This window comes from Malus sylvestris, chromosome 15, assembly GCF_916048215.2.
Source record: "Malus sylvestris chromosome 15, drMalSylv7.2, whole genome shotgun sequence".
Lineage (NCBI taxonomy): Eukaryota > Viridiplantae > Streptophyta > Magnoliopsida > Rosales > Rosaceae > Malus > Malus sylvestris.
The window spans coordinates 47488712-47501575 of NC_062274.1; the positions used below are offsets into that span (position 1 = coordinate 47488712).

Below are 12864 nucleotides of genomic sequence, written 5' to 3' on the forward strand. Positions count from 1 at the left end.
GTTTTTAAACTCTCAATCATAGAAATTGGAAAATGACACTTATTTACATGGAATTTAAACTTGGGAATTGGAGGTCCCAAATTCCAAGTTTTTTTCCATATGGAAATTCTAAATTTTCATGTTTATGAATCCAAACAAGGGAATTGGTGCATGTCAATTTATAAATTTTGTCTTTAATCCAAATTCCAAGTTTATTTTTTTCATCCAAACATAGTGTTAATTTATTTATCTACAATTTTTTTACTTGAAATAATTGTTAAACGATCATAAAAAGAATAAGAATATAGCGTAAGAGGATTTTACGTCGTCATATAACGAAAATTAATTATATACATTAGCATTGTTTGGTACGTCTGTACTATTTATTTTAATCAAATATGTAAAGATGAACCAAACACTTTTTTATTATTTTTTTGGGAATAAACGATATTATCTACATTAAGTGGAGAGATGGGCTTAGCCTCACAATGTGCTAGCATAATATGGTTCAAACTCATCTTTGGCGAGAATCGAACCTAAAACCTCTCACTTACAAGTGAAAAGAAATATCACTAGACCGCAATATTAAGTGGCGATTAAACAAAAATTATAAAGGAGAAAATATAAAAGTAGGAAAATATGATTTTTTTTTTTTTTTTTGAATATTGTTTGTTTGGGCAAAATTAAATTATTACCCAATTTGCGACTCTCAAAGGGAACAGATAGGCAGGCCTTGCAAATCTTAGCTATTTATGGAGCTTACCTTTATTTTTCTCATTGAATTTTGGAAGCTTCTTCTTCTTCATCGTCGAGCTCAGAAATTCCAGCTTTATTAGCTTACAGTAGTAAGGTTTAGGGTTAGGGTTTGTTCCAGAAAATTGTTTTCCTTGCGACGGAGGCGATGGGTTTTCCGGGGGAACGGGTTTAGGGTTTTGAATTGGGAGAAGGTGGTGTGGGTGAGAGTTAGGGTTTGGTGAAGGGAATATTGGATGGCGGCCGTCAATCCACAGCCTCTGCAAGCTCGACCAATCGAGGAGCGCGGGAGGGGTCCAATACAGGTAGAAGACGATGACGGTGATTACGAAGATGGTGGTGATGATGGTATGGAGGACATGGAAGAGGTGCATGTGAACTCCGTTAGCGTTGAGAAGCGTGGAGGAGGTGGGGGTGGAGGTGGAGGTGGAGGTGTGGTTATGGCTTCCAGGACCAGTGAGCTCACTCTGTCTTTTGAAGGCGAGGTGTATGTCTTCCCTGCTGTTACACCTGAGAAGGTTCTCTCTCATTTGGTGGTTTTGAATATTCTTTTATTGTAGCAAGAATCATTTTTTCTTTCGTCCCAAATATTCAAATTGCTCTTCCGCCACTGTGCTGAACTTTGTGTAATTGAGTTTTGTATTTTTTTTCTTCTTGTAATTGCGAAGATTTAAATGCGATAATGTTCCAACCAAAAGCTGAAAAAAGAAAGAGAGAAATTTTGATTGAGTTGGGCAAGGAGTACGAGCTTATGGGACTTTAAGTTTTTATGTTTATGATAAAGTTTAAATTTGATTACGATTCGGTTCCTCGCTTATTGTTTTTCGAGGATGAAGACCCTTAGAATAGTTGAGCTGCTTTATTTATCAAAGTGGTATTTTGGGTATGAAATGAATATGGAAATTATCATACTCATGGATTCCCCTGTAACTCAGTGTTTAAACAGATGTACTGGAAGGGGACAAAAGTATGCTGTCATGAGTTGTAAATCAATATGGAGCTAAAAGTTATTGACGGGAAAATATACGATAAAATGTGATAATTCTTTGACTAGTTGAATCCAAGTCAATCTGTATCTACTTCTGTTCTCTCTAAGTTGGCCTGTTAAAGTTTCAGTCATCCGTTTACTAAATTTACAATAAAATGAGTTTGCTGGTTTTGATTATACCCATTTTTAAAGAAGGCTTATATTTAGGATTCCATATAACAGGTGCAAGCAGTGCTCTTGCTGTTGGGAGGACGTGATGTACCAACTGGCATGCCCACAGTTGAAGTGTCTTCTGATCAGAATACAAGGGTAATTCATATGTTGACATTAATGAGACCAATTCCAATGCATCTTCTGTGCTTATGTTCACGTGTTGCCTTCCACAATCTCTAGGGTGTGGGTGACACTCCAAAGCGTTCAAATCTTTCGAGAAGAATAGCTTCCCTGGTTAGGTTTCGTGAAAAACGGAAGGAGAGATGTTTTGACAAGAAAATTAGGTACACTGTGCGTAAAGAGGTTGCACAGAGGTAAGACGAACTGATGACCCTTCTTTCTTTCAGTTCCTTTTTCTTGTTATGGTGCTTTTGGGTTCAACTAATTTGAAACTTTCGTAGGGGATGGGGGATTTGTGTTTCAAAGAGAATCATTTATTGTGTAATCATAAATTATGATATTATGTTGGTAATGCCTAGTAAATTATGATACTTTCTGCCTATATTTCAGTTGCATCAACTGCTCTTACATTCGGAATGCATTTGATCTTTACTTAGTTACTTGAAATCATTGATATGTGTATTTTTCCATTACAGCATTCTCTTGATGTTCTGTCTCCTTAGGGATGGTTCCTGAACATAATTGATATTTTATGCACTGAATAATAGCCTAACTATTAATGGTGCGACGATATGCTCTCAATCCTAAATGGTAGTGGGCCCTCCGTAAATGAAGCTGTATATTCAAATAGTAGGCCAAGGATCTGAGAGGCTTCCTGCCTAACACTTGTGACTTTGCTCCCAATTTGGTGCGACGAGAAATACACACACACACACACATTTTTCGGTTCTTCTTGACATCTTTGTTTAAGCATCTAGTTGCAATTCATCTCAATTCTAGGGGAATTTGTGCTTTTGCTTGAGGAGTGTAGATCTGATTGTGCTGGTTTTTATGTTAGTTATGTATTCATAATTTGTGTGCAGTAACATGACAAATGGGAAGATATGGATATTCATTATTCATGCACTTGTTCACAAATCCGTAATATCATTGTTGACATCTTCCATGCACGTATGGTGTTAATAATGAATGATTCTTTCTGTTTTTGTTAATTTTTGCTAGGATGCTTCGTAAGAATGGACAGTTTGCATCGTTAAAACAAACTTCAGGTGCTTCTAGTTGGGAATCGACTCAGAGTTTCCTTCAAGATGGCACTTCTCAACCAGAAACTGTGTGAGTTCCAAGCTAATTCTATTCTACCGCATTTGAATGATGTGTAATTATGATTGAAGTTTTCCATTTGATATTGTTGTGTTCAACGCTTTGTCCTGTTTCTGCTGTGTTTTTTCAGCTTACGGAGATGTCAACATTGTGGAGTTAGTGAAAATAATACACCTGCAATGCGCCGTGGACCTGCTGGCCCAAGAACTTTATGTAATGCATGTGGTCTTATGTGGGCGAATAAGGTTGGTTTATTCTGCTTTTTATGTAATGTAAAAATATTAAATTTTTGACATAAACGTAAGACCACAGACCCTTGTTCTCTCACTCTTTATGTATCTCGAATGGATCCTTATTGTCATCATTATTTTTTTACAGGACTTTGTTGTCGTTATTGCGATGGTCACCAATGTCTGTTACTGTCTCATTAAGTAACTTTCATTTTCTTCACCAGTTTATTGATTGTACAGGGAACATTGAGAGATCTCAGCAAAAGTGGAAGGAACCTTACTGTCGACCATATAGAACCTGTATGTGCAACATTTGAGTTAGAGAATATGCATTTTTTTTATTTTAGAAGTAGATTTGATTTTCAAGTGTTTAATCAATGTTTTCTTTATTCTCCTTTATGCTGTAATTTGGCTGGTAGTTCATAAAATGTAATCTAGCCTCTTTACACTGTTTACCCCAAGTATTCCAAATGATCAGTCTTTGCAGTAACAAAACTGATCTTTGCAGGGGATGTCGATTGAAGCCAAGCCCTTAATTGTTGAAGGAGAAATCTCCAGAAGCCAGGATGAGCATGTACGATTTTTCTCACCTACTACTATTACCTCCTACATGAACTGCTAAGCTCATTCTGTGTATGCCTACTAATCATGGTGTATGCAGGGTACTCTTGGTCGTCTTTCAAAAAAAGTTGATGAAGGATCCAATGATGCTTCTGTCAACCCAGATGAGGAAGTATGTTTTGCATTTAAGGTTCTAGATCTTCTACATTTATTTCTATATTTTTTGTCATGTAATGTTAAAAGTTAACTACCAGTTGGAAATTCTTTTGTTGACGGACATGGGTAACCTTGGACCACAAATATTTAAACCACTTTCTTAGCATTCGGATTTTCATAATGCACTCTTTAGTTAGACTTGAAGATACCAATGAGTACAGTGGAAATTTTCATAAATGTCTCCGTATATTGAATACTAAGTTACCATCCCTCGTCCATGCTGCAGGATTCGCAGGAAACTGCAGAAGATCTTACAAACAGTTTTCCAATGGGGATTGTTTCTCCAGCCAATGATGAGCAGGTATGATAATATGGATATGTTCCAATCTGAGCTAATATTAATATTCCGCAAAACAATCAAGAAAAGAACACTATGGTCCAACGAAATTGAACATGATATCCCTAAATGTATTTTGGTCCTGGTCAATCTGTTAACCAGATAAAAATGTGGCCTCTTTGATGTGCAATATCTTATGTTGAAGTTTTGGTGTCCACAGGAGCCGCTGGCTGAGCTTGCAAATCCTTCGGATACAGATATAGACATCGCTACTAATTTTGATTAGAAGGTGAGGATTTGTTAGCCAATTGATGTCAGGAACCGTGGGTGGTACTTGGGCCATGCTGCATTAGTTTCTCTCGTGACCTTGTGCAACATACAGATGAAAGTTATTGAACTTAAAGTAGTCATTTAGGGACTTTACGAGTTAATCTGCAAAGAACCCCGGGATCTTCTGATTGGAACGATCTTATGAATGGAGGCGCTTTGCTACTTTCAGATAACATTGGATAAACCGGTTGACGACTTGATGTTTACATTTTATCTTCTGTACAAGCGTTGTTAGGAGGGAGAGATGTGGTTGAGAGTGTCAAGCATTATCTAATATTATTTGTAATTTATTTAGGTTTGTTTAGATCATCAGATAAACTTACAGCCAACTGATGATGATTGGTATCAGATAAACTTGTACCCGAATGGAGTGTTAAATGGTATCATACTAATAACGTATTATAAACCGCATGACAAGTGCTACGTGGATGTCATTTATACAACACCGGAATCATTCCCGCAAGCTATACCATGTGCAGAGAGAAGTTACGATACACAGTACAGTACAAAGGGAAAAATGCCAAGTAAAGAAGAGAGCTCTGGATCACCTGCACTAAGATTCTCCCTTCTCTCTCTATATTCCTACTAAATTGCATTTTCATCATAAGTTAAATCATTTTAAACTGGAAAGATAGGCAGGCATGTAACAAAATTTCATTCGAATGGAATGCTCATGGGGTTCGTACAATGACTAATAAGTTCTGTTCGGGGGAATATCAGCCTCCTATGAATACAATACAACCAAAACAAATCTCAAAACTTTCCTCACTCACTCATGTCCTCAATTCCTTCAAAATCACTAACACCATCAAGGGCGCCATCAGATTCCTCTTCCTCTTCATTCTCTTGATCGGTTTCCATGGCTTCCTCAGATCCCTCTCCATCGCTTGTATCGGACTCATAAATAAATGGAGTGATTGTCTCGTTCTCGTCAACATCATCAATTACCTGTTCAAAAAGCTTGCATTAACTAGGTATTGAAGAATATTTCACTTGCCATAAATTTCACTAACAACGGCACCCTTACCCCTGGATAATGCACGTCTAAGACACTTGATAGCTGAAGAGCCGACTGAAAAGTTGAAACTCTGGACTCAATGAGCTGCATAGTCAATAAAAAAATTCAATGAAAGGAAAAGAACTACCAGGATTTCTTATGACAAAGAGATAAAACACTCCATACTTGCAACTATCTCTTAAACAAATGAGGAAATGAAAATTCCAAAAAACAACTAGTGATACAAGTAGATCATGAACATGTTGCTCCTGCAGGTTTAAATTTTAGATTCTATGGAGTAATTCTAAAATTCTAGATGGCTCTTTGTTGAACGAAACTTTTACTTTGGGATACAGGATATCATCTTATATTAATCGTTTATTACCTGATATAAGGAGTTCAAGGCATTCAAAGAAGATTCTTGGGATACTATACCACTTGCGTGTTGAAGAAGTAAACTTCTAAGCCATGGAAGTGCACATGCCAAAATTGCACCCCTGGAGTAAAAATAAAGCATACAAATCCATTAGGTATACCAAGAGAGCATCCAGGCACATAAAGCATACCTCTAGATATCTTACCTCGATTGAATGATAGAAATGAGAGATTGTAAGAGCTTCAAAAGACCAGATGGATTCAACTGTGAGATGGACTTTGCAATGACCTAAACCACCAGTTGTATCATCCACATTAACACTTATCTTCATGCATAAGTATTATATAACCAATATGAACTACGAGAGCTACTACCTTCTCATCTTGGGTGTACAAGCAATCTAATAAAAGAGCACGGTCATCGGCATGTAGTGCTTGCTTGAGTAAAATATGAATTGAGTCTGCAGTTGGAGGCTTTGGATCGAGAGAAGATTCTTCTTTATCATGGCTCTCTGGTCTATCATTGTCTAATAAATTTAAACTTCCAAGTTTTTCTCCCATGGTTGGTTCATTCAAGTCATCATCAACAAGAACTCCATCTGCAGCCTCCCCATGACCTAGATCAATTAGGGTACACATATCAACATACCAAATGCTCAAGACTTGTATTTTACTCACAAACCACTGTTTTCTAACTAAATTAAATAATTTGAAACAACTACGAAAGCATGTAATCAAATAATTATGCTATTGTAATTTGAATTTCAATAGTACATAAATAGGAGTATCCTTTCGTATTTCTACTTTGTTTTATCCCCATCTTGAACGGGATACGGTTGAGGACAGAAACAGTATTTCCAAATCTCAAAGTGTGCTTCTTGTTTTGTCTCAATCATAGGAAAGTCTTACCAATTTCAAGGATGTCTTTGACAGTTGGAGTATTCGCATCCGGTGCTGCAGCACGCTTCTTACTGCCCTTTTTAGACTTGATTGGCAGATCTTCTGGTTCTAATTTCAAATCACGAACATCAGTGAGAAATCATACAAAGTTTGAGTTAGATTCTCTTGAACAGATAATTACTTGAGAAGTGCTTCTATAGTAGCTGATAATCATCACACAAAACAAAATCAACTTTGAAATCATTCAGAGTTGATCATCCTACGTACTAAACATTCAATCAAATAACCCATTAATAACAACTACATTAACCGATACACGGGAAAAAGAAACACTTGTTCAGCTGCTTAAAAAAGAGCGGTTCCAATGAAAAAGTCGTGATTTTTGACGCCACCCAATTACGCATATCTCCGAAGCTTACTTAAACATTCAGATATATGTGATGGTATAAATTTCACAAAACTAAACAAGAAACATGAATTAATAATTTTTTTTTTTTTTTTTTGAGAAGAAACAAAACATTTTATAGAAGAAAAGAGAAATACACTGGAGTGGATAAGAAATCCACCATTAACAAGAAACAAGAAAAAACTCTCACTAGGATTTGGCTACAGCAACATTAGCTAGACTTAACAAGAAACATGAATTAATAATTTGAGTTTAGACTTTTACGTTTGGTTCATTCATTCAAAACACCGTTAACAAAGACATCATTTGCAGCCTCTCCAAAAACTAGATGGATTAGGGTACATATATCCACAAACCAAATACTCAAATATCTCAGATGGAGTTCCTAGTTCTGTGTCATGTACAAGAACATTACCAGTTTCAACCATGCCATTGTCTTTAACCATGTATTTTGCACGTGCCTTGCTTCCCTTTTTACTCTTCATTGTCGGAGCTTCAGCTTCTAATTCTAATCACAAATCACGAAATTACCGAGTTTCGGTTAGAATCTCTAGACACACAATTATTCAACATTAGCTCACTAACACCACACGAAATAATTTGGGTATGCACTAATTAGATTATATATATATATATATTTAAAAATGGGGGCTCCTGGTCCTGGATATAGTGCTCTGTGCAGCTGCTGGCTTTCAGTTACATTTTTTCATTTCCATGAATCAAAAACAGCTTGAAAAACACTGTCATGCAATTTCCCTTTTTGATCTTCTTTCTTTCAGAACAAAAGTGAAGCATAGGTGAAACAAAAAAGAACATCCAGAAATATTCTTGTAATGAAATTCCTTTGCATTACATGCCCAAAATCATCATCCAACCAATTCACAAGCATAGTAATATCGATCCAAAAACTTGTCACTATCTTTGTAGTTCAAACTACTGAATGCCAAATTTATTATTTGAAAGCAGAGGCCAGCTCCTTATGCATTTGTAATAATTAAATTTATGCCACTCATTTATGCATAACTTTCTGTTGTGAAAATTTTGCAGGCAGTCGAAGATGGCAAAGTTAATAGCGAGACAAAGGCCCTAAGCAGTTCAAAAATGTAGCACCAAAATCTAACAAACTCTTATAAGGTATACCAGCACACGCATATATACAAGATCAAAGTTAGCTGTAGAGAACACTAGCAAAAAATACTCATCAAGTAATTTTTGAAATTTACAGCTTTAAAAGCTATCAAACTCATGTACTTAACAAGCAGTAAACACACTCAGCAAACGAAATGCAGAAACTCAAATACCCCTTGAGCAGATTTCAACAGAAAAAGTAAACAAAAAAATTGACATATCAGTTAACAAGTCAAATAATCCAGAATTGGAGAATCCCCATATCAGAAAAAGTAAACAAACATTGCCATATCAGAAAAAGTAAACTCAAATACTGCTTTGATATCAGTAGCTAAAATCCAGAATTCCCATATCAGTTAACAAGTCAAATAATCCAAACTTAAATCACTGCATGTTGGAACTAATCAAAGATTGTCAGATTTTAAAAACAAAACATGGATTTTTTTTCAAGTAATGAAAATTCGTAATTTCGAACGAAAAAGAAGAAACAAAAACATAAGATTTATGAAGATACAACATTAAACAAATGAAAAGAACACAGAAAGTGTGTATATATAGTGATATAAAAATACCCAGGTACGTATATTATCAGCGTAGAAAGAGTGAAGAGAGAGAGCAAGGTTGAAGAGGGAGAAATACTTACACAGAAGTGGTTGTACGAATGGAGGACAAGAAGATCGTGGTCGTCGAATTAGAGCTATTTGGAAGAACAAACGGCGGCAGAGAGAGGCTAGGAAGAACAGACAACGCCGCGGCGGGTTGGGAGAGAGAGGCTAGGAAGAACAGAGCAGAGAGGATACGGGAGTGCGGAGAGAGAAAGAAAGAAAGGGATTAGAATTTAGGGCTGGGGCGCTGGCTTCTGATCAAATCAGATGGAAAAATTGGAAAATAATGGAAAATATAAGGGGCTTTTTTGTCCAAAACAGTTTCAATAATATAAATGAAATAGAATCAAACGGTAAAGATTTATTCTCATTTATCTGACGGCTGTTATTTAAGTAAAGTCTTTAATAGTTATTTAATTAATGTAGAAGTATAAAAAATATAAAAAATATATATAAACGCTCGTAATGACAAGCTTTACAGCTTTCGTGAAGAGCTTAACTTCAAAATTTGCCACTATAATCATATAAATCATAGATCAAAATTTAACCGTTGATTGTTGTTTACATTTACACTTCGTTTTTCTCATCAAATTTTATTTTTTAAGATTTTATTTTTTGAAAACATGATCTATTAGAGGATGCAAGAAGATGAACAGTTTGGATAGTTGATATTATGTTTAGAGTTTTATGGTTAGTGAAAATATTGCTTGATGTTTATAAAGTTTCTACAAATTATATGACATCGACTCATATTTTAGTTAACCGTAAATATCGAAACGTGATATCAAAGATCTGAATCGTTCACCTTCTTACATTCGCCAGATGATCATGTTTTCAAAAAAGAAAATTTTAAAAATGAAATTCGATAACAAGAATAAAGTGTAAATGACAATCAACGGTTAAATATAAATTTAAGGTTTATGGATTATAGTGTTGGATTTCGAAGTTGACCCCTTCATGAAAGTTGTAAAGTTTGTCATTACGAGTGATTGTATATTTTTTTTTACATTTTTTACACTTGTACAATAATTATTATTAATTTTATTAATTTTTCCCTCAAATAAAAAACATTATTCATGAGGGTTTGGAGGATTTTAAAAATCTAAACGATAATGTAAGTGTAACCATTATCTACTCATGGAGAAATAATGATGAATCACAAGTGTTTATATATTCTTTCACATTTTTCATACTTGTATGTATGTCTTCTTAGTTCTTGCCCATACAAATACTATACTAGTTTATTTTAATTTTGGACAACAACATGTTAAGTAAAATTTATCCTAGTAATGATAATAAGAAACTCTCATAATAAAAATAAATAATGAATAATTTTTTTTTAACTTATATAGAATAATAATACAAAACTATATATTTAATATAGAATATATTGTATATATTAATATGACTGTTGTATAAACTTGATCTCTTTTAGTAATATGGCTATTGTATATATTGTATATTGTTATATAAAATATATTGTATATATTAATATGGCTGTTGTATATATTAATATGGCTATTGTATATTGATTTATATAAATATTTTAGTAATTAAACTTTAAAATTATCAAAATAATTTTTTTTTCTTAACGGGTCGAAACGGGTCACCCACGTGTTACCCGCATATATACTCGTTAATAACGGGTTCTTAACGGGTTACCCGATAATGACCCAATTAGTTATCATGTTGACTCGAAATCGTTTATTTTCGTGTTGTTTTCGTGTCGTGTTAGAAACTGCTGGGTCTAACCTCCATACAATTCACATGCCTCGTATCCATACAATTCACATGTCTCAGTTCTCAGATTCATAATGTTATAGCATACATACTATTCTTCTTCTTCTTGGTCATAAAATGCCAAAACCACTTGCATGAATCAAATTGACACTTACATGAACAACAACATGCCAACAAAAATTGACTTGGAAAAACCCGCTGTCATATGTTTTATTATTTTGCTAATGTGACGTAGAGGTGGGCACGGGCCGGGCTGAGTCTACAAGTCCAACTTTTTTTTTCTTTCAAAAATAACATTTTTCAAAGCTGCACTGCAGTGCACAGCGGCAAATACATTTTTCTTTAAATTACAAGAGCTGTTTCACAGCACAGACAAATTACAGTAGCATTCATGAAAACCTGGGGCTAGAGAGGTAAACTGTTACAAAACTTTGGGGAAAAAAAATTCTATTACAAAATTATTAAATTGAACGATGAAGACTTTTATGTACATGGGCATGAAAAACCAGAAAATGGTTTTACATTTTTCACTAAATTGCAAACTTGTCTATGAAATAAGACTGTTCATGCCCCAAGGCATCATCAACCAAGACTCATAAACTACCAGAAAAAAAGGACAAAAAGAAATAGCACAGTTGGCACTTTAAACTTCTTGCACTCTCCACCCTAGACACATGAAACTAATACAAAGACATTTCTAACAAGAAGTTGAATAACAATGGTAATATCTTACATTTCTAACAAGAAGTTGAATAACAATGGTAACAACTTACATTTCTAACAAGAATTCCACATATCCACATTTCGCATGAACAAATACAAATTTAATTCAATTGATGTTAAAACAAAATTTGATAAAGCAGAGAAGAAAATAGGGGTTTGGTTTTTACCCGTGAGACTGAGTATCAGATTCAGATCCTCAAAATGCTAGCACTAATCACATAAAATTGACCTAATATGGTAATTAGTTAGCACAATAAAGTTAATAAACACAACAAGTGATTCAGATTACAACAAAATGCCGAAAAACAACTAAATCAAACTCGATCCATATAATATTTAGGGATTTAACACCAGAAATAAAGCAGAGAACTCGAAATGCAGATCAATTATATACGCAGAGGTTGGTTTTTACTTGTGAGACTGAGAGAGAGGTGACAAATCGAGAAAATGGGTGGTAGGGTGACTGGGTTCTGTAAGTTTGGGATGTCGTCGAAGTTGCTGGGTCGTTGTGGTGGTCACCAAGGCCGTCGTGATGTTGGGGTGGTGGAGGGGAGGGGACAACGCACTCGAGACGGCGAGAGAGAGGTGACAAATCTAGAAGATGGGTGTTGTGGTGACTGGGTTCTGAAAGTCTGGGATGTCAAATCAAGACGGCGAGAATGAGGTGAGAAAGAGGTGACAAATCGAGAAGACGGTGGTCATCATGGCCGTCGTGATGTCGGGGTGGTGGAGGGAAGGGGAGGACGCACTCGAGACAGCGAGAGACTTGAGTGATAGAGTGAGAATGACAAAGTCGAATTCGATAGGTAGAGGACGCGGAAACCTAAAACCAACGATTAAGATTGGATGGAGATATGATCTCTTCAATTTCGTCCGTCCATTTTAATTACAAACTGGCCGGTCCAGGTACCTGCGGTTCCTGTACTTTAGGAACCGGCCTGAACCGAAATTTTCAAAGGCCCGCCCTGTCCCACCCCACCCCGTTTTTGTTTTTACAAAATTAGGAACTACCATGAACCTTGATTACCCACCCGACCTGCGGTTCCTATACCCGTTTGTCCACCCCTAATGTGACGTGCTCAAAATAAATGGTTAGTTTGGCCCAAGTGTTACATTTTTCATGTATAAATTGATAATGTTCATGGCAGTGTCATTAGCTTTTCTTGTATATACCAGACAAGCAAACAAATTAACAAAAACCCAGAAAAGCAGCTCATAATTG

General features: G+C 35.5%; 2 protein-coding genes across 4 annotated transcripts; one reads left to right on the plus strand and one right to left on the minus strand.

Annotated features, from left to right (window-relative positions):
* The first annotated feature begins 681 nt into the window (after positions 1-681).
* LOC126601285 (GATA transcription factor 24-like) lies at positions 682-5179 on the plus strand. 2 transcript variants are annotated; one of them, XM_050267973.1, is made up of 10 exons: positions 682-1250; positions 1943-2029; positions 2114-2247; positions 3056-3166; positions 3285-3399; positions 3625-3684; positions 3893-3958; positions 4046-4135; positions 4388-4462; positions 4659-5179. In XM_050267973.1, the coding sequence occupies exons 1-10, from the start codon at positions 969-971 to the stop codon at positions 4722-4724; spliced, it is 1086 nt and encodes a 361-aa protein (XP_050123930.1). In that variant the 5' UTR covers positions 682-968; the 3' UTR covers positions 4725-5179. The 2 variants fall into 2 exon arrangements, with proteins under 2 accessions (XP_050123930.1, XP_050123931.1); XM_050267974.1 differs by having other exon boundaries at positions 683-1250; positions 4046-4117.
* Positions 5180-5406: 227 nt separating this feature from the next.
* Positions 5407-9438, minus strand: LOC126601286 (uncharacterized). Of its 2 annotated transcripts, none has more exons than XM_050267976.1 (8): positions 9218-9438; positions 7862-7954; positions 7050-7142; positions 6516-6757; positions 6347-6429; positions 6151-6262; positions 5796-5870; positions 5407-5716 (listed from the first exon to the last, which is right to left on the minus strand). In XM_050267976.1, exons 2-8 carry the CDS (start codon positions 7929-7931, stop codon positions 5534-5536), a joined length of 858 nt encoding a protein of 285 aa, XP_050123933.1. In that variant the 5' UTR covers positions 7932-7954; positions 9218-9438; the 3' UTR covers positions 5407-5533. The 2 variants fall into 2 exon arrangements, with proteins under 2 accessions (XP_050123933.1, XP_050123932.1); XM_050267975.1 differs by having other exon boundaries at positions 7050-7148; positions 9218-9437.
* Positions 9439-12864: the final 3426 nt, after the last annotated feature.

Excerpts from the sequence above, each read along its gene's own strand:
- LOC126601285 (XM_050267973.1), top strand. The coding sequence starts at position 969 with ATGGCGGCCGTCAATCCACAGCCTCTGCAAGCTCGACCAATCGAGGAG. Across the intron at positions 2,030-2,113 it reads CTTCTGATCAGAATACAAGG|GGTGTGGGTGACACTCCAAA; the intron begins GTAATTCATATG and ends CACAATCTCTAG. Across the intron at positions 3,685-3,892 it reads CTGTCGACCATATAGAACCT|GGGATGTCGATTGAAGCCAA; the intron begins GTATGTGCAACA and ends TGATCTTTGCAG.
- LOC126601286 (XM_050267975.1), bottom strand. The coding sequence starts at position 7,931 with ATGAAGAGTAAAAAGGGAAGCAAGGCACGTGCAAAATACATGGTTAAA. Across the intron at positions 5,871-6,150 it reads CCTTGAACTCCTTATATCAG|CTCATTGAGTCCAGAGTTTC; the intron begins GTAATAAACGAT and ends TTGACTATGCAG. Across the intron at positions 5,717-5,795 it reads TAGACGTGCATTATCCAGGG|GTAATTGATGATGTTGACGA; the intron begins GTAAGGGTGCCG and ends CTTTTTGAACAG.